At 32.1% G+C, this 21,418-nt stretch overlaps 3 protein-coding genes and 1 long non-coding RNA gene across 10 annotated transcripts; 2 read left to right on the top strand and 2 right to left on the bottom strand.

Moving 5' to 3' along the window:
* The first annotated feature begins 307 nt into the window (after positions 1–307).
* Positions 308–1,015, top strand: LOC147945913 (uncharacterized). The gene is made up of 2 exons (XR_015596158.1): positions 308–495; positions 780–1,015. It is a non-coding gene; the product is annotated as an uncharacterized LOC147945913 (long non-coding RNA).
* Positions 1,016–9,777: 8,762 nt separating this feature from the next.
* LOC147945912 (uncharacterized) lies at positions 9,778–10,677 on the bottom strand. Its single transcript, XM_087509406.1, has one exon. The coding sequence runs from the start codon at positions 10,675–10,677 to the stop codon at positions 9,778–9,780; it is 900 nt and encodes a 299-aa protein (XP_087365532.1).
* A 529-nt stretch (positions 10,678–11,206) lies between these two features.
* Positions 11,207–13,074, top strand: LOC104780435 (brefeldin A-inhibited guanine nucleotide-exchange protein 4-like). Of its 4 annotated transcripts, none has more exons than XR_015596810.1 (4): positions 11,207–11,827; positions 12,112–12,186; positions 12,311–12,476; positions 12,560–13,074. XR_015596810.1 is itself a non-coding variant. In XM_010504933.3 (4 exons), the coding sequence occupies exons 2-4, from the start codon at positions 12,167–12,169 to the stop codon at positions 12,989–12,991; spliced, it is 615 nt and encodes a 204-aa protein (XP_010503235.1). In that variant the 5' UTR covers positions 11,207–11,827; positions 12,112–12,166; the 3' UTR covers positions 12,992–13,074. The 4 variants fall into 4 exon arrangements, 2 of the variants coding, with proteins under 2 accessions (XP_010503235.1, XP_010503238.1); XM_010504933.3 differs by having other exon boundaries at positions 12,563–13,074; XR_015596811.1 differs by lacking the exon at positions 12,112–12,186 and having other exon boundaries at positions 11,382–11,827; positions 12,253–12,476.
* A 793-nt stretch (positions 13,075–13,867) lies between these two features.
* LOC104780434 (nudix hydrolase 9) lies at positions 13,868–15,873 on the bottom strand. 4 transcript variants are annotated; one of them, XR_015596809.1, is made up of 9 exons: positions 15,691–15,838; positions 15,517–15,591; positions 15,345–15,401; positions 15,168–15,265; positions 14,990–15,048; positions 14,750–14,879; positions 14,520–14,663; positions 14,277–14,435; positions 13,868–14,179 (listed from the first exon to the last, which is right to left on the bottom strand). XR_015596809.1 is itself a non-coding variant. In XM_010504931.3 (9 exons), exons 1-9 carry the CDS (start codon positions 15,862–15,864, stop codon positions 14,048–14,050), a joined length of 1,047 nt encoding a protein of 348 aa, XP_010503233.2. In that variant the 5' UTR covers positions 15,865–15,873; the 3' UTR covers positions 13,868–14,047. The 4 variants fall into 4 exon arrangements, 3 of the variants coding, with proteins under 3 accessions (XP_010503233.2, XP_010503234.1, XP_087366403.1); XM_010504931.3 differs by having other exon boundaries at positions 14,750–14,898; positions 15,691–15,873; XM_010504932.3 differs by having other exon boundaries at positions 14,750–14,898; positions 15,168–15,259.
* Between the last annotated feature and the right edge of the window lie 5,545 nt (positions 15,874–21,418).

The following is a 21,418-nucleotide window of genomic DNA, read 5'->3' as shown; positions in this document are numbered from 1 at the left end:
TCAATTAGATATATATATATATATATATATGTTAAGTTTTCTTTTAAAAAAAAAATCTTCTCTCAGATGCACATGTATTATTTTTTATAAGTTTTACTGAAATTCTTTTGACAAATGTTACAATCTATATAATATTGTCACGATCTCTTTACTATTAGATACACTTAAAAGTTAAAATATATGTTGTCACTAAATTAGATATGACATGTATTTTAATATTAGATATAATAGACACATGTCATGATCTGCAAAGTTGGGTATGTGAACCATATGTTAAGATCTCTTTGATTATAAAATACTACTTTTTATATTGCTATGAGGACTTCCAACTTTTAGATATATAAATAATAAGATTCATAACACACACAAAACTACACAAGAAACACATAAAGAATTGTTAGTGAGAAGAACAAGTAAGGGAAAATGGATTTGGGACTGTTGATTGCGATAGGCGTCTGTGCCGTGATTGTTATAATAGGCGTGGCGGGTCTTGTGGTATGGTTCCTCCTCCCTAAAAAGTGTAATCATGAATAAACAACTGACGAGAAATTGTATTTCTTGAGGAAAAAATCAATGTACGATTTACTGCTACAATAGTTTGAAATGTGTTTGGACTTTGGAGCATGCGTATAGTCTTCCTTTTTTTTGTGCGTGTATTTTTTTTTACTAACATGAGATGAGACAGTTCTGAAATAGTTTTGTCATATTTTGAAATATATAGATGCATTTTTCAAATCAGATTTTCTATTTTGTTTACTCCGTTTTTTTTTATAACGCAGTGGTCGCAGCTTCGCAGACACTAATTCTGGATTCGGAGAAGTTATGTTAAATTGCTAGAACCCTGGTGGTCACGCTTACTCCGTTTTATTTAATAAGCCATATATATATATATATATATATTGATAATTATTACATCATTTAAGTGTGGTTATGACGATTTTCACAATTGATAATGATAAGTTTGTGTTACTTTAAAAAAATTATAATGAAAGTGAATTAATTAATTTTTTGATAATGATAAGCTCCAATGATAACGACAATTTTTATAATTGATAATGAAAGTAAATTAATTAATTTTTTGTCTATTTTTTTAAGTGAGAGTAAATTATTTTTTATGCAAAAGCTAATAATTATTTAAAATATTTTATTAGTTACAACTTAATTTACATATATTACCCTTAATAAAAAAAAATAAAGATTTGCCTTGAAACCTTTAATCCTGAAATACAAAGCACATTAACGGAGATATACGTACTAACTAGAACAATATAACAATAAGTAATAGAGAACGAGTGCTAGCTAGGGTTTTAAGTGAATGAATGTAATTAACCTTGGCCTTTAAGCTTGATGTTGGCAGATTCAAACTCTTCTTCATTGATCTGCTTATCATTACAATGAGCAAAGATCGAAACCTTACCAGTGTAACCCATATTCTTGAGAGCTAATTTCGGTAAAGATAAAGCTTAATAGATATTGAGTGCAATATGTTCGACTAAATGTTTGAATGAGAATTTTGTTTTCAAAATTTATAATAACCATTTGTAAAACAATCTTTTAAATTTTAAAATCTCTTTTTGATGTAAAGACAATTTGTTAAGAATTAGATTAGTTTATCTATCATAATTTTATTTTTAATATGGATGTCAGTTACATATATCATTAATCTATAAATCTAATTCAAGAAATGCTTATATATTATTAATCATATAAATAAATTAAATTAATGTAAAAGAAAACTGAAAATATAAAATAATATAACTAAAGGTTAATTTGATACTTTTGTTTTCTAATCACACTCAAGCCCCATCCCAATCACTTCGCCATTCAAGAATATGATATAACCATATCGCACCTGAATCTGACTTATACCGAATTGCATCGCTCCCAAATCACATGGCACTAGCACCTAAAACTGACTACCATTAGGGGCTATAGTAAACAACACAAACAAAAAAAACACAGTTAGGTTGTGGGGCTACTGATAAGAGAGAGAGAGAGGGGCATCTAAGTATATTTATATCGACTAGAAGTCGATTTTGTCATTGATAAATTCTTGTATAATATTGCTATTTTCTTTTACGGAAGAAAAATAATATGTAGTATTTCATTTATTTTCTAAAAATTTTGTCATTTTTAACTAAAGTTAATATTCTTTTATATGCAAATTATGTCTCTCAAATTTGCTTGGATGATATCTATCAAATTTGCTTTACTTTATAAATTTAAGTTCTATATTTTTTAAATTTTTATATAATCTCTTCATGACTTCTAAAATCTATCTTCACTTCTCTTAACAACAATAACAGTACATACGAAAAATTAGTTAATGAGAATAACCAACAATTTGTCAAAATAATGTAATGCTAGCAATTGAATATTTTTATTTTTGGTTTGTCTACTTGAATATTTTTATGTTTAAAATAGTTTACACAGATAAATCCATACACACTATATATATAAATAAAACGTTGGTGTGTTACAGATTAATCAATTTTAGTATAATGAAAGTGCAAGCATAGAAAAGTTATGGTCTTATAGGAACTATATGGCTTTGTGAGAATAATAACATAAATGATGGTCGGTCGATGATCGATGAACTCAATTTATGGAGTATATGATGATCACACATATATTCGATTACTCGTCGAATATAAATTAACCACAAAAAGAAAAATTAAATTTACAGTCGGGTTCGTTAATAATTTCTTGCTGATCAATCGAATCACCTTTAAGCGCGTCCAATACGTAGTTCCATATGTGGAAAATAACGGTTTCTTTCCCGTATTATTTTTGTTAAAAGGTCAATTGTATTAAGATAAAAAGGAAAGAATTAAGTGGACAAGAATTAGTATACCAAATTGCCCGATCAAGCAGGAGCTACAGCACTTCTCATAAAAAGCTTCTTCTCTGTCATTAATTATATACTAGGTTGGTACGGGCGTTATCCCTAATCATTGTTTTTATGTGTTTTTCTTTGATAAATTTTGTTATTTTGCATTTTTATAAATATTTTTTTTATGTTTTTTCGAATCAAATATCACAATTAATAAAGTATTTGATTGAGTTTTTTTCGTTCTTATTTATTGCATAAACATTTTTTTAGACAAGATTATTTTTATTTTTTTGCATAATGAACATGCAAGTTCTAAAGAATATATATATTTTTTAATTCAAAAAGAAAAAAAAAAGATATAAAGAACCATGGAGTACCCATAGAAACAACAAACCGAGCCGGTAGATAACCTGATTACAAAATCGATATGTTTTGTTAAACTACAAAGCTTCTTTTTTCCATTACTCAGATCTTTCAAAGTGATAGAAATATTTTTATTGTTTTTTTTTCTGATTAACATGGTGGATCTTATGACAGTATATGTGTTTAGTTTTGTGCTTTGTTGCGGGATATTTTATATAGTAGAAATATAATATGTAATAAATCATATTGTTTAAATGATCAAACAAATGTGTGCCAAGCATTTTTTTTTCTTTAGCATCTTTGTAGCTTCCTTAAACCAACTATCATCAGAAACACAATTCTCATTGAAGCATAATTATGTCGAACAACATAAGCCCACATATATTTTCGATACAAATATCGAAAAAAAAGCAATGTTAGAAAGGAACAAACAATTGGTCGAGTCATAACTAAAAGCTCATAGGAATACAACATCCAACATCTAACATCCAAGGTAGGCTTTTATTCCTACTTTCTATAATTGAAACCCCAAGTTCTTAGTCTATAGACTCAGTTTGAAAAATTAGGTTTTATGCCGTCCAAGGTTGGCTTTTTATGGAGCCAAAACAAATTAGGTTTTCAAATCGGCAAAACAGAACAATCCTTTCGTAAACGAAACCACAAAAGAGTCTGTGGCGCTAAGAGAGAATGGAAGAAGTTTTACCTTATCTCGGCGAGGAATCAACCGAAAGGTCTAGAGATAGTGTGACGTAGTAGAGACAGAGAGAGTGTATTAAAACAATACAAAAATCCGGCGTGAAGCTTCCATCGAGTATTTTCACACCTTATTAGTGATTACGAGTATAACAGTAGTATTAATTAGGTTTGTTGGTTTCGCTGGCCAATCACTGTCTTCGATTATTATATATTTCAATTTTGTATAATTATACAAAGTTCATTAACTATATATTGAACGCCTGAACAGTAGTTAGAAGAAAAATTAATTCAAGCTCTCCTTCCTGGCGTTCAGAAATGGTTAGTAGTTAGTTCTTTGCATTCAGAAGACCCAAACATTTTAATGCGGATGTGAAGCGATGATTCTTGCAAATTAAATTGTGTTAGTTTTTCACTATCCACAAAGGAAAAATATCCTTTCATAAGGTGTCTTATGGTTTTAATTATTTAAACTTCAAGATAATAGTTATACATGCATGTGTCTATGAAAGTAAATCTGCATTTGTTTACCTATCTAAAGATAGCACACTAGGAGTCTCGCTATTCAATAGAGTATTTCATTGCAATTCTGAACCCGGACTGTACTATCAAACAAAATATGTATATGTTGAAAGAAAAAAGTAAACAAAATATGCATGCATCACAATACATTTTCAAGAAAACAGTCTTACGATCGATTTATCATCTATACTTTCTCTTTATACAATTTTTTTTGGGCTTTTACTTACGAGAATTAAATTATTATTTTTAGCGACTGCAAGATTATTATTAGTAGACAATCTTTTGTTTAGTTTATTGATTTTTTTTGTTTCCTCGGAAATATTTCAATTTGATAAGAAGTGACAATCACATTATATAGAGCAATAACGACTAATAGTAGAGTTGTTATTTTCATGTTTTCTTGTAATGTTGTATGAGTGAAATTAATATTCTTTTTCCTCTCTTGTTTTCAGTTTATTCTTTCACACTAATGAGAATATAAAGGCGTTGTTTTATGATAAGTAGAGTTCAGTGGCAAACTATAACGCTCCATGTGACTAGTGTAACATATAAGATTTGTGATTTATAAAATTTCTCACTTTAAACTCTTTCAATGCATCTATCAGATTCTAGTTTTATTAACTATAACTATTATTCACTTTTTTTGTTGGTAGGATATTTTGCTGTGGAATCAGCAAATTTGGAATTTGCTGATAGGTGCATTGAAAGAGTTAAAGTGATGAAAGTATATACTCAAGAAGAATTTGCTGATGGTGATGAACATGATAGTGATAAACAAGTACATGGGCATCTTAATCTCCTAATTGAGGAATTGAAATTAGAAGATGAATAATGACTAATTTCCCAAAAAAAAAAATTATTACATAGTTTCACAAGAAGATATTACATAATATGGCTTTGAATTAAGTGTTTAAAAAGTCATGAGATAATCACATTTTGGATTCATATTTTTAGTATTAGATTAGGTTTTGAGTTATTATAGTTTATGGATATTGTACAAAAGCTGAACTTCACAACAATTTGTGCAATCAAAACATATATACAGTAGTCCATGTAGGGGGTTATTATGGATTTTGCCACTTTTCACTCCAACTATTTTGAATATGTCATTTTCTTCACATATTTTAAATTTGCCACTTTAATTTGGTCACTTTAAAAGCTATACATTTGTGATTTTTTTTTTGCTAAAATATATACTTCATAACAAATATTAAACCCTACAAAAAAAACAACAAAAAAAAAACTCAAATATCACTACAAAAAGATGCATATTATATCAATTAAATTGTATCAAAAAATTAAGTGATATTAATTTGTATTGCTTATATATAATTGATACAAAAGATAAAATTTAGCATCGCTTGTAATAATTGATATCGTTATTGACTTGTACGGTATCAATCAACTAAAACTGATGCAAACTGATATAAATTTGCATCACTTTAAGATACTGATAGAAATATAAATACATCACTTAAATAATCGATATATTAACATCACTTTACAAATGATTAAAAAATCATGCAAATTAAACTATACTAATTATGTCAAAACTAATTTTGTGATTTAGTTCAATTGTTAAAAAATCAATGGATTTATATACTTATTTACATCAAAGAAAATAAAAAGTTATTTGATTATAATTTGAATCAGGTTAAAACATTGATATAGTAGCGTAACCAATGTACATTAACAAACAATCTATATAGTTTAATTTGTAAATAATAACCGACCCATTTTGAATTCACATTACATACGTGACAAAAATAGGTTGAACTGACATAAAATATTATATGCCTACTTCTATAGAATTCATGCGAAACATATACCAGAGTACTTTTTTAGTTTTATATGTCGATCGCTTCTTAAAAACTGGTATCATGTCTTTTATTTGATGTCAAATTCCTTAAAATTTTACAGCAGTTTTTTTTTGAAAGAAAATCAACGATTTATTATTTTTAGTTATCTTATTCTTTTTCTTTTTTTTCATTTTGAACTATTTTATTTTCCTGGTTAATTGTTTTTGTTTTGAAATAGAACTAGATTTTACCCGCGGTACACCGTAGAACAATTTTTTAAAAAATAATAACATTTTAATTTTTCTTTGTTTTTTATATTTAGTTTGTTTTGTTTAGTTAAATAATAATTTTGTTTGAATTGTAAATTATTAAAACAATAATAGGAGAAATAAATACATAAATATGTAATTTATAAGCTATTGTCAGATTAAATCACAATTTTACCAATGATCTCATTGTTTTACAAAATTTTAGTTGAATTAGCCTGATTTAATATGTCTAATATTCTTATATTAGTGGTATTGACCAAATAATTAAATAAACATTTAACCCGTGTTTCAAAACCGAATTAATAATATTTTATATTTATAATAATGTTAATTCAAACCGTCATGTTAATAATATGTCCCGCCATATAACAACAAATCATCATATTAGTGGTTTAACCCGTGTTTCAAAACCGTCATATTAGTGGTTTTGGTTGTGGGTGTTGTGTTTCGTTTGTGAAGTTGATATTTATACATGGAAAATGTTTGATGAGCAAGGAGTTTAAGATCCCTAGCAGTAAAAGAGAGATTTTAGTGTTTTCTATTTGAGTTGATAACATTATCGCAGAATAATATTCAGTTTCTTAACGCGATATATACTATATTAAATGTATTTCTTGATGCTTAAGTTAAATATACCCGATTATTGAGTTTCTAAAGTTGGGTTCTCGTTTTTATGAATTTTATTAACATTATAATAATTATTGCGATTGTAATCATTTGTTAATCAAATTCGGTTGTGTCATTTAAATTTAAGAGATCATACAATCTCTAAAGATCTATTAAAATAGGTTTGGAGATTTTTATGGGACTAAAAATTAAATGTGTAGAGTTGTTTTTAGAAAAATCGAAATGTATAGATGTTGTCAAGTTATTTATGACAATAAACGTATTAAATTAGGTCGATTTGAATAGTTCCATTAAATGTGTTTCCAGGAATTGTTCTTTTAAGAAAATAGTTAGGGGTTAATGTTATAAATAAAACAAATTAAATAACCAAAACTTCAATTTACTTTTCATATTTCCCTAGTATTAAGTAAGTCAAGTACAAATATCCAAGAAAATCCTATTAGATACTTCCCTTTCCTTATGAGTACGTTGTTCCTATGGCTACAACATAAGAATGTTTGGTTGCAAGGCTAGTATATCTCTGGTGGAGCCACTAGTGAAACAACCCGGCCCATTTAAAAAAATAATAATAATATAATTAAATACCCTATAATATTTAATTATAACTCAAACAATAAACCAACAACAAAATCAACATGCACAACGGAAGACAAAACAAACCAACTCCAATTTAATATAAATACCATATCAATTATAACCAATTAAATCTATCATCCTAACATATTTCGAACAAGGTTCCAACAACAAATAACACATAACCAAGACCCACAACACATAACCGAGACCCTAAATCATCCTCCTCCTCATCGCTATGATTCCACGCTACACATTTATTACCTGCACAACAAACACAATGAGATGCGTGAGTATTACCATAAATACCCAGTGAGGCGATCCTCTCATCTACGAGCTATTAACACAAGCAAATCAAGAGTACAACCACAAATAAAACATAACAAACCAGTCATTGAACATGTCACCCAATAACACATTCACCACACCTACATATCATCACACAAAACAAGTTATACAACCCAATCGCTCAGATAAGCTCATGGTCACACACTCACCTTACCAAACTGATTATAACAACGAATACAACCAGTTGAGACTCTCCTAACGTCTGAAACAGCCTAGCAACTCCCTACAACAAGCCACACAACCAAAAACGACTTATAGCAAAACGGGACAGAAACATCAGAAAAGAACAGTCTCAAAGAAGAAACCCTTAAATAAAAACCAACTGTTAACTATTAAATCCCTCTGGTGAACAGCTAGCCCTAGACGTCACGCAGTTTTCCACCAAATCTCGTGCCGATCAGAAACCAGACGAGACCACGATCTCAGTTACAATCTCCGATGGTTCCAACTCGCGTCTGAAAAAACGTGTCTCACGAAACTGCCAATAACTCATCTACTTTAAATCCAAATCTACTTCTGTAAAAAGGAGAATGACGATGAAAGACTTGGGAATAAACCTACCAAATTTCATTACCTTTGATAACGATTTGATATGTCGAAACTGTTTCCTACCAAACCCTAACGATTCTGCTCCGTTTTGCTTTGAACACCAAAATCAAGTTTGGTCTCCCTTCTCTTCTTCTCACACGTAAATGAGCACTTATTCTTTTTTTTTTTTCAGTCATTCACGACAATAAGAGGAAGGAAGCGTCCTCTCTAATTAACAAAAAGGTTTTTGGGTTTAATTAAACTAAACCGAGATTTACCTAAACCGGAATTTAATTAAACCATCCTTTAATTTAATTAATAAATCGACCAGCTTAGTAAACTAACCGGAAACTAAACCGAATCCACTCCAATTCTCGATATAAACTTCAATATTTCATATTTTCTCGGGACACGAGCGTTACAACTAGTAAACTTGTTTGTGTAGTAGTTTAGAAGAACATTTTAATTTTCTATAAATTCATGTTTTGGGGTTTGGTTTGAATTTCGAGTAATGTATTGTACATATTTGCCTTTTCTTCTATGAAATACAAGATATTTTAACATCATTTTATAAATTACTATTTTTATTTATTGTTATTTGTTATTACTGGAAGGAACTAATACAATTATTATAATTATTTTTTAAAATTGACAATAATTTTATTTTTAAAAATTGACGATAATTTTAATATCAATTATTTATAAATATATAACATCAATTTTGTAAATGACACAATCATTAGAATCACTTAATTCAACATGACACTAACTTTAACATCAATTATTTATAATTGATACATATATTTAACATCATATATGTTAATTGATATAAAACTAACATCACTTTTTGGATTGATGCATGTCAACATCAGTTATAATATGATGCAATTATATCAATTGATGTAAAATATTTGCATCACCAAAATAAAAATCACTTCACTAAATGATGTAAAATTAATTTGCATCAATTATAAGTAATACAAATATAGAAAACAAATGATTTTTTTTTGTTAAAGGGTTTTCTTGCATTAATATAAAAATATAGGGATTACAAAGGAGTCTTATCACCACGAGTAACAAAAAACAGAGTGAGAGGAGGAAAGGGACAACTCATGTGCCAATAAGTAGAAGAAGAGAAAGAAAGAAAGAAAAGAAAAGTGGAGAAGATTGCAGGACCGAAGCAGATTTCAGAGGGTTGTTTAATTGCCAATCGGTCTCAAACTCAAGGATGAGCAAGTCTTGGTGGGAGAGAACCATTCCAACATTGAAGTAGCGTAGCCCACTTTTGATTTTGCAATAGTAGACTTTGGGCTCTATTTCTGGATGCATATAACACATTCCGAAGAATAACAGAAGTAGGGAGTGTGGTTCCATCATGATACCTGCGGTTCCTCTCCCTCCACACTTCATATATACACGGTTGCCAAGCTTGAAGCAGACCGATAGAGATGTCACTACTGGAGGAAGCCGAGGGGAGCCATTGAATAATAAGATCCCATTCAAGAGGGGGTGCCATGGATAATAGCTTTGAGACTATTTGGGTCCAAATTTCCGCTGAATAGGAGCATTGGAAGAATAGATGATCCCTAGTCTCTTCCTCAGTCCCACAGAGTAGGCAAGTTTGTTCTACATCGTATCCCCACCTCTTCATTCTGTCTAAGGTTGGGTTCCGATTTAGAATAAACAGCCATACTGTAAGAGCATGCTTGGGAATTCTCGCTTTATGCGAGACTAGAGATGACCAAGGTACCAAAGGCTTACGCTCCCTGATTGAATTCCAAACATTACGAGAGGAGAAAGATTTCTGGATCTGCCCATCGATCAACCAGACAGTAATATCACTTACGGATGAAGTACGGATGGTAGTGATAAACGCATACAAAAGGATTTGTTTCTCTGACCTAGCAGCATTTAGGTTCCATCCAGATGGTGTAATTAACTCCTGAACTGTTGAGAACAGAGGAATTCCTAGTCGTGTTGGCCCAGATGAGCCAAAGTACTTAACCAGAATACCAAACGGTGTCCATGGATCCCACCAGAAAAAAGTATCATGTCCATTACCGATGTTAATCCTGAAGAAAGACAAAGCTTTTGGGCGTAGCTTAAGAAGTTGGCGAAACATCCAAGAAAACCTGTTATTTTTCTCGTATAGAAAACAAATGATTCAAAATAATGTTTTTTTTAGTGTATAATGTGTAAAATTATGTTTTAAAATCTTGAAAAGGCAAATCCATAAGATTTTAGTCACATAATCTACCAATGCTACTAAGAAAAGTGGCTTCTTTCATAATTAACTCGTCCATATAGTGAGACAATCAAGGTTCCACTTTATGTTTTTTTTTTTTTTTAGATTTTAGTTCCACTTTATGGTTTTTTTCATAATTAACTCGTCCATAAATGACGTTTTTGTCCTTCCACCAAAATCAGCTATATCATTTGTACCAAAACAAAAAATAATGAAAATCCAAATCAGATGTCTGAAATGATGTCCTACTAATTATAATATTCATATTTACACAACATTTATTCCTTTACAGCATACACTATGAGATATGACACCCATGAAACATCTCTCACAGTTTCGTGTCTTTCGAAATCTGTTTTGACTTGTGTATTAACTCTTTTGCAGGAGCTTAGGTTATCCCCAATAAGGGGTTTTAAGAGGGATTGTTATGTGAAAAAGGGGGAAAAAAAAATAAAAAAAAAGGAAAAAACATAAGAGGTCCTCTTATATAGTAGACTCAATTTACTTATAAGAGACTCTAGGTGTCACCAATTGGTTGGGCAAACCGATTTACAGAGAAAAAAAAAAATTGATTGTCGATTGATTTTCTTTCTTCCTCTTCCTTTCCCTCTCCCGAAAGTCTCTCTCTCTCAAACTCGCGAATCTCTCAATCGGAGGAAATGTAATCAAAGAGATGGAATCAGTGGAGAATCGAATCAGAGGAGATTTGGAATTCGGATTATTCTTCTTCTTCCTCCTCCTCCTTCGTATTTTCATTTTTTCCCCTCTCTTTCTCACCGGAGAATATGAGGTGGGAAAGGGTCCGACAAGAACAATAACAATAACAAGTGGGTCTCGGTCTATTCCGGTCCTGGTAAGAAGTGGGGGCACACCCATTAAAGGAGGTAGATTTTTCTACGTTTTCGGTGGCTATGGCAGAGATAATTGCCAAGTCAATCAGGTCCACGTTTTCGACGCTGGGCAGGAGAAACTGAGCCTCGTGTTGTTTTCCGCAATATCGTGCAAAGGCCTCTACACAAATCTACAGGTTTCTTGATTTACGTCTACTTTCCCACTATTATCTGTGTTTAGTGTTTGTATGCCTCTTAATTGCTTCCTTTACTGGATCGATGCTGCTAGAGTTAGCCAATGGAGTCTAAAAATATGTTTCAAAGTAGTAGAGCTGAGCTGCTTGAAGTTTTTTGGCTGTGCTTTAGAGAGATATATATGACTATGCTTTAATCTTTCTCTGCTTAAAACTTGCTATGCTTCTAAATGCTTATCTAGATGTTTATCTCTATGTGTAATGATTTGGTCTTCTCTCCGGTACAGGTGAAACTGTTACTATTGTTGGCGACCTGGATCTTGTATTGATGAAGTACTTTGAATGCACTCGCTCAGGACCAGGTTCGCCTTTTGACAGCAATGTTGTTATGTGATTGGTTCTTATCAGACTTGTTGTTGTGCTGCTAGAGAAAACATTCGTTTAGGATTTTGTTGAAGCAATAAGATTCTTTCTACGCGGCTTTAGGCTACCTGGAGAAGCTCAAAACATCGATCGAATCATGGAGAAGTTTGCAGAACACTACTGGAAATGCAACCCTCGTTCTTTTACAAGTGCAGACACTGCTTATGTTCTTGCATACTCTGTGATTATGCTAAACACAAATGCACACAACAACATGGTTAAGGATAAGGTATGTTTTCTTTTCCTTGTAACTAACGTATGAGACCATAACAAGTGTAACGTCTGCTCATTCCTCTGTTTCTGAGACTGCAGTAGATACATAGAAATGGTATGGTTATGCAGATGACGAAAGCTGATTTCATCTGCAACAATCGAGGAATAGATGATGGGAAAGACTTACCTGAGGAGTATTTAGGCTCTCTATATGATCGAGTTGTGAAAGAAGAAATCAAGATGAACTCTGATACTTTAGCTCCACAAAACAAACAAGTGAATGGCTTGAACAAACTGTTGGGCTTAGACGGCATCCTCAATCTGGTTTCTTGGATGCAACCAGATGAGAAACCTCATGGTGCCAATGGACGTCTTATAAGGGATATTCAAGAACAGTTCCCAGCTAACTTCTCTTTGCTTACAAGGCTTCAGATATGCGGTTCACGTCACTGCAGTTTATGGGAAAAGTGTTCCCAAACTAGTTACTCCAGAGCAGATCAAAAGTTTCATTGCAAATTTGAATCTACTTGATCAAACATTCAAAAAAAAAAAAAAAAAAAAAAGAAAAAAATATTAAGAGACTCACCAAATAAGAACCCACCATTGGGGTGAAATCTTTTAATTAACAATCACAAAGTTCTTAATCTACTCAAAACACAAAATCTATTAATAAACAATCTTAAGAGGCCCTAAAATATATCTCCCATTGGGGTTGCCCGATTAAGTGTTGGCATAGCCGCATAAGCGAGCAAGGAGTTCGAAACAGATCTCTTTTGCAGTTCATAGTTCATGTGTGAATCTTAAAGATTTGTGTTCAGCTTTCTAGATCACAAAAACAACAAACTGATTCACAATCTAAAGCATAATACCTTCGTCAAAGAACACAATGCAAGCCAGCTACAAATAGCGATGTAACGGAGTTACGGAGTGATATACAAGGCTGTCCGGTCGCAAAAATATAAACTAAACCCTAAGGATTACAAGACGGGTGAACCCAATGGATGAGATTTCAGACGCAACCCTATGAAATGCTAAGTTGAATAATAATGATGTCGAACAAGGAGGATCACTGTACCCTAAAGAAAACTACAATGTTTAACCCAAGGGATAGCAAGTATGTCTGAAGCATTAAAAGTGAAAACTAAGCACTAAAGACTGCAAAACTTGAGAACCCAATGGGTGAGATATATAAGAGGCAAGCTAATGAAAGCGAATGGAGTAAATTCAATAACGCGAAAAACTAAATTGCTTAGATGCAAAAAAAAACTAAAATATCGTCTATAAATTCAATAATGATGGTTTGCATGAGATTTTTTATGCTTTCATATCTGTGGTACATTCTATAGAACCTTTACCAGTTATGTTTGTAATAAAAGTTAAATGCTAGAATCTAGTGTGTTACACATGTGAACAAATGAACCTTTTTAACTTTAGAGATTTCGATGTCAGAATTACATGATATACATATACTCAGCGCCATGGATTTCAAAAAAAAATTATTGTGCTAATCATAAAATTTACTTGAAATTCAAGTAATAACATAAACACAAAAGAACCAATGATCTACCACACAACTAATTGTAAGATTTAAGTATCGTCCTCTTTGGCTGATACAGACGTTTCCTTTATGTTCTTGAGACGTTGAAGCATCAGTTCGTAGAGAGCGTATCCACCATGATGGCAACCCGGCATTCTCGATGTCATCATCTTCAGCTCATCCTGATCAATTATTTAAAAGCGAAACTAGAGTTATTCGTTACCGGATCACAACATTGAGAGACCAAACCTTGATGGATTACAGGATTAGAGAACTAACCAATGAGACAGTGTGGAGCTGTGTTGACTCGAATCCATCTTCAGCGCTAGAGTATAATCTTGGAATGTCATCTGAATGATGACTACACTTGACGAAGAAAAACATAGCTGGTCTTACATTCAACTCCCTACGAGATATTCCGATGAACAGAGGAGGGCTCTGTAATAAAAAATATACAAAGATCGATCAGTTATCTCTTGGGATTCCCCAAGTGAGACACCAAAAGAAATCCTTCTGGCTTACAAGTGATGATGCTGGTATTCCAGTTTCTTCAACAACTTCACAGATAATGCTGTCAAACATTTCTTGAGTCACCTTCTTGTTTAAGAGCTCGCCGGTTTGAACATTATTTTCAAGCTGGTGGTAATCAATACCTACTGCTGTTGGCTACAATGTTCAAAATTGATCAACCAAAAGAGTTAGAAACAGAGACAAAATGCTTTATGTAAATACAAGATGCTTCATGTGAATACCTCTGGATGGCCCCCAGGGAATACATAATGACCTGGAAACTCCCCAACATTATTACTCCGGCGTAACACAATAATCTTCTTGTCAGAAGTTTCGATAACTGCTCCATTACCCAATGGACTTGAGGTATGCCTACATCTTATTGAGTCATCTGTGAGAGAACAAAACTCTTAACTATAAAGAAACCTGATCAAAAGCTCTCCAGTTCCCCCAAACACAAAACTAGAGACAATGATATATACCTTGTGATGTAACAAGGAACTTCTCCCACAGAGAACTCAAATTAGTTCCTACAAAAGTCCTTGGTAAAACCATGTCCATGATTTAACAATTCTCTCCACAAAACCATAACAATGCACATTACCAGAAGAAATCGATAATCCTATGCAAACACTGAAGAAGAGAGATAAAATGAGAAACCTGTAATCAGTCAAGCCAAGGCGAAGACAAACGTGTTGCACTTCATTGGTACCACCACTACCACCATCACCATCTAAACTATATGATCCATACTGAAACTTTATAGACATCATAATGAAGTAACTGATTTGATTAGTGACTAAGTAGTAACAGAACAGCTTCAAAGATCATACATACCCTGAACTTTTGGCCATTGAACAATGATGAATTGCCCTGTGCTCTCTTCTCCCAAACCTAACATTAATTACCAAAATCGAAGCATTTTCAATCACGCCATGAAAAAAAAAAGTATGATCTAACACGAGTAGTGACTAAGAAATTGCAATTGAGATTTCGTTCGAGTTCTCACCTGAGAAATAGAATCTTCGAGATCGGGATCGGGATGAGGAACCCGATCGTGCGATTTCGAGAAATCCACCGAGACCTTTAGTACCATTGAAACAACACAATCAGATGATTACATATAAATTCGATTAATAGAGAAGAAAAAAAAAAAAAAAAAGGGATTGAAGAGAAAAATAACCTGAGATGGAGAGATTCCAAAAGGACATGAGAGAAGAATTTGATATTGTGAACCTTCAGGATTCATCTCTTCTGCTAGTTTCGCCATGGAAGAAGAGAAGCTCGAACACAGAAAAGAGAACGACAAATGAGAAAAAAAAACCACTAAATGGGCCGAAGGCCTAAAAGAAATCATTATATATTTGGGTTCACCTGACTTATTCATATAATTATATATAAAGCGTGTCATATTAATTTTTATTTGTCAATCCAAACCGATATATAATCTCTTTTAATTAGAAAATTTAATTCTTATTTGTCAATTTAAACTAACATACAATTATTTTTAATTGTAATATTTAAATTCGAATTTTTATTTGTCAATCCAAGCCGATATGTAATATATTTTACTTGTAAAATCTAAACTTTGATTCTCATTTGTTAAGCTAAACCGACATGTAATATCTTTAAATTATAAAATTTAAATCCTATTGATAAACCTAAACCGATATTTAACCTTGTAAATTAAAATTCAATAATATTATTAGTCTTTTAGAAATATAAAAGATATCAATTTTTTCTTCTTTTATTAGGTGGCATAATTTGATTAGTTGAAAAAAGAGGAGGTGAATGAAGGGTTTACCCAACTAAATGATATTTACATTTCTCTCTTTTCAGTTTGAATGATTACTTATCCCCTATTTAATAAAACGGAAGTACACAACATAATTTTTTGTAGACTTTATATTTTTAATAAATGGTTACAAATAGGTTATAGATAGGTTATAGATTAATTTATATATTAATCGGTTACACCTAAATATTGGGTCAATCTTAATTGGGGATATTCCAAATTGATAATTAATATATTAATGGTAACAAATAAAATCATGGATATTCCAAACTGTATTTTCGGAAGATTTTAGTTCTATATCAAGTTGTTTCCAAAGATCTTTAAACACAATATCTCAAATTTATTTTCCACAGATTTTACTGATAAACTACAACGTTTAATAAAAATTAGGATCCGTGCTAGAGCACGAACTGAAATTTTTTTTATTTATATTATAATTTTAAGACTTACATATTCTAGAACGAGTTAAATTTTTATATACTCTAGCACGCAAGCTGCTGGACACAATCTAGCACGGGTTAATAATTTTATATACTCTAGCATGGGTTAAAATTAACAATATAAGACTTACATTATACATTTACATTCTATGAATGATATTTACCATAGAAATTGTTTGCATGAATTGCATCCAAATAATATTATAAATAATTACATATATAACATTTTGAAAATAATGAAATGTATTTCAACCCGTGCTACAGCACGGTTCCAAATCTAGTATTACTCAAAATGGAGATATAGTAATCAATGTATCTATATGACTTAAATAAATTAACTTTCCAAAATAATTTTTTTGTCAAATTTATCATTTAATAAAGTACCAAACTCTTTTCTATTTATACACCAAAACAAAAATCTCAACTACCATCCATACAGTCATTTAAATCAAATTCAAAATGAAACTAGAATTTACCAAAATGATAATTTTTTTGTTTTTCCTAATGTTGGCAATGATTAGCCGATCATCGAAAGTAGCAGCACCTCCTCCGCTGTATGTTAATTATTGTTTGGCAAAGTGGATAGACCAAGTGCCAGGTTGTTACACTCGGTTGAGATTTTATGAAGGCACCAAAGATATTAGATTTTTAAATCTACGGTGTTGCAAAGCAGTATACGCAACACTTCCTGGTTTTTGCTTTTTGAAAATCAAGCCTCACCTAAGTGTACAAATGACTGTTTTCAAATCGGCTTGTAAGGATGTTCATTCAGCTGCAAGCCCATATTAATGAATTTTATGTATCTTTAAATGATTTGAAATACAATTATGCTATTTTGAATTTTACTGCATCATCGTCATTCAAAACCAGTGTTTTCACGACCCGGACCGGACGGTCAGACAAGTTGACCCACGACCCGTACAATTCTTCGATCTGAATTTTCTGCTTATAACCGGAAATTATAAATCTGGAAAAGCCCAAAAAAACTCGCTATAAACCCGCAATCCGGTGAATCAGTTGGACTGATCGGGTCAAGGTTCAAGAAAATCTCTATGATTTCAATGATTTTTGAGTAAATATAGGGTTTCATAATTTAGTTATTCTTTGAACCTCTTAACTTTTTATTCCTCTCCAACAAGGACACACCTCTTGTTGCTTCACTTCATCTCCTTTGATCTGGGAGGTCAATTTATTTAATTTTTATGTTTATGTGTCACTTCTGATAATCTAGCCTGGCTTAAATATAGAAATGGTTTTCTTGAGAAGTGGTTGTATTAATGTTAATTCAGCTACAATCCCATATTAATTATTTTTATGTATTTTTATATATGAAATAAAATTATGCTTTTTAAATTTTTCTTGAATCGTCATCATTCAATATATATATCCTTTCATTTGCTCTCGTTCATTGAATGTGTCAAATGTCTTCTTCTTTGTTTGAAGTCTCATATTATTAAACTTGTTCCTTTTGGCAACGAGATTTTTCTTTTGTTTTGAGAAAACGTTAAACCAAAACACATAACTTGACTGATTTAGTGAAAAATTTGGTACGTATAAAACTGAAAATCGACACAGAGATCACTTTGAGATCACAAATGGAAATCAACCAAAATCCACCTTTCAAATCGGTGGATAAAAATTTAGGGAGGTCAAATACAAGAAAAAAATATTTATTTGTCATATTGGCTGTTCGAACTCGGGTATGGGTAGCAGAATTTACCATCTTTGCTACTGGAATTTTATGCAATTATATATAAAAAACCTATTTATTTAGTTTATCCAGGTCAAACGACTTTTCTTTTTTCTTAGTAGGTCCGCCATTGTTTCAAATGATTTTCCGAATGATCTTTTGAAACTTTCTCTATCCAAAACATTTTCCTTTATCTCTAATTTTTCCTCTTTGTGTCAATGGCCACAAAAAGTTGTATTATATCTTATTCTACAATAATCTTTTTAGAGACAAATGAAGTGGATGAAGAAATATATATTAAGGAAATAGTATCATATCACCTATGATTACTCTTTTTCATATATTAATCTAATTATATTATTCTATATAGTCCCTTTTATTATGCCATTTGATTATGATTTATACTTATATATAAGTTGTACCGTTTCAATCAATAAAACTATAACAACAGTAATAATACAATCCTATTTTTTTTCTTCTATTTACATGGCATTAGAGCAGGTTTCAATCATGAGTTTTGATCTAACAATCAAACTCATTTTCTTTTAAATTTTTATTCATTGGTCTTTAATTCTTTTTGTTCTCTTTCTATCACAGAAAAAAAAAATAGAAACAAAAAATCACCATATCTTCCTTCATTGTCATCACCAAAACTCAACATCATCTCTCGTCATCCCAATAATGATCAATCATATCCTCCTTCAAATCCCGTTGAAACTCCGACAAAACACCAACGTCTCCATCTAGAGTCTTGAGAGAACTTCATAATTAAGTGTGCTAGAGCTAATGTCATCACCAACGGTGATACTTAGCTGAGTTGCTAAAAGAATGGTAGTAATAAAAATGATTAATTTATTCAAATCACGTAAAGTTTTGTTAGGGCATCTCCATCAGTTATACTGAGTGAGTGTCTCTTTATTTTAAGAAAAATGAAAAATTGAGAAAAATAGGAAAGAGGGTGTGATAGTATCTCTGCATACACCCATTAAGACACTATAAGATCTTTATTTGTCAGATGTTTACTTGTTAATGGTTAACATTTTTAAAGAAATCAATTATATTAAAATATGAATATTATTAAAATTTGACATCCATTTAAAGACATTACCGATGGTAATGCTCTTATAGTCGTTGCTTATTTAGGATGTTTGAGAGCATGATTAGTGGAGATTACTCTTATGGATACTCTCTATATTGGGCCCCAAATACACAATATTAAACCATTATCCAGTCCAGTTTGGTGAGTATCGTTCCTTCTGATAGCATTTCGAGCAACACCCTGAGTAACGCAACGTGGCGTTTTGCCATTGGTTCGAAGTTAAATATAAAAGTTAATTTTTTTCTTCATTTTTTCTTTCTGAGAAACGCAACCGACTCTCTCTCTCTCTTCTCTGCAGGGTGAAATACAAAGGCGATCAAAGTCGCGATCTTTCCAAATTCCGGGAAAATCCATCGATTCAGACCGAATCCGTTGAATTTCCGGCTAAATATGGAGGTTGATGGCAACCGGAGGCGATGGCTAACCAAAGTCGGTGTAACCCTAAGATGACGACGCTTCGGTGGAGCACGACAAATGACGGCGGAGGTTTCAGATTGGTGGGACAATGACGGCGGAGGTTTCCGGGGGTCTAAAGCGCACGGCGAGGTCCACCGGCTAACGGATCGGAGAGATAAGGTTCGTCTCCTCATCATCGATTTATTGCATGTTTTGCGAATTCAACGGATTGCTAATTCAACCGATTGCTAATTCATTGATTGTTAGAATTGTTAATGTTTTGTGTCGATTTAACTTATTAGGCGTTGATTCTTTGCTTTTGAGATTTTATTGATGTTCCCTTATGTTTGTGTTTGTGTAAGATTAGTAGAGTGTTTGTGTTTGTGTTTGTGTTTAGTGATTGATTTAACTTAGTGTTTATGTTTTTGTTTGTGTTTGTGTAAGATAAGTAGAGTGTTTGTGTTTGTGTTTAGTGTTTATGTTTGATTAGTAGAGTGTTAGTAAAGTGTTTGTGGTTGCGAGAACATGTCTTATATTGTCTTTGAAGGCATTAGTTTGATAAAGTCTTTGATTTGAATCCGGTCCTACTTAACATCTCCCTTATATTGTCATTCAGATCGAACACTTGGATGCCCTGTTTGAAGGACAGTTCTCTCCTCTGGCTGGCTCTGGTCGCCCTTTAAGAAAATGTGGAAAATGCTTGCGTTACATGAAACACATCACAGCAGTCCCACCACGTCTCTTCTGCGGCACATGCGAAGAAGTTTATTATCTTCCTCAAGCGAGCACAGTCAAGGTAGAAGCCTCTCATCACCTAAACTCTTAAGCTGAAACCCGTTTGTGTTTGTGTTTGTGTTAAACCCGTTTGTCTTTTATATTTCATAAAGTGTTTAAGTCTTGATCAATTGTTTGAGTCGAGTCTCATTGATGATTGCTTTTTGTTTGTTGGTTGTATTAAATACGGTTACTACTTGATTAGGGAGATACTTGTCAAGTCAGTCATTGATGAATGCTTCAACATCAAACAATAAGTTTGATGTTGTAGGGTTTGTAGGTTGTTTTAATGTGATAAATGTGTGGTTGTTGTAGTGTAGGTAAGAACTTAAATTTGAAAACCTAATTCCACTTGGTTTAAAAGTAAACTTCACGTTACCAACTAACCTAAACCACTAAATTTTTCTCAACAAACCCTTTTCTTTTTTCATCACTAACGCAATCTATGGATCCACAAACAAGTTTTGTTGATCTTATGAATTCTCAGAAAGACAACAACGGTTTAGATAATCCGATTCTACCAAATGCTTCCTCTTCTCAGCCTGTCCACTTTAACTCTACCTTCTCTTCTTAGTCTATAGACTTTAGTCCTCGATTCTCTTCTCAGCCACTTCACTTTAGCCCGACAACTATATCTGAAGACTGTGTCGAGTTAACTGTTGATGAGAATGAAGAAGACGGAGGAAGTCTAAGTAGAAGGCGGTGGAGTGCAGAGGA

The sequence above is a fragment of the Camelina sativa genome, chromosome 4 (assembly GCF_030686135.1).
Source record: "Camelina sativa cultivar CO46 ecotype springtype chromosome 4, ASM3068613v1".
NCBI classification, from domain to species: Eukaryota; Viridiplantae; Streptophyta; class Magnoliopsida; order Brassicales; family Brassicaceae; genus Camelina; species Camelina sativa.
The sequence above is the reverse complement of the archived record's forward strand: the minus strand, read 5'-3'. Positions and strand labels throughout refer to the sequence as shown.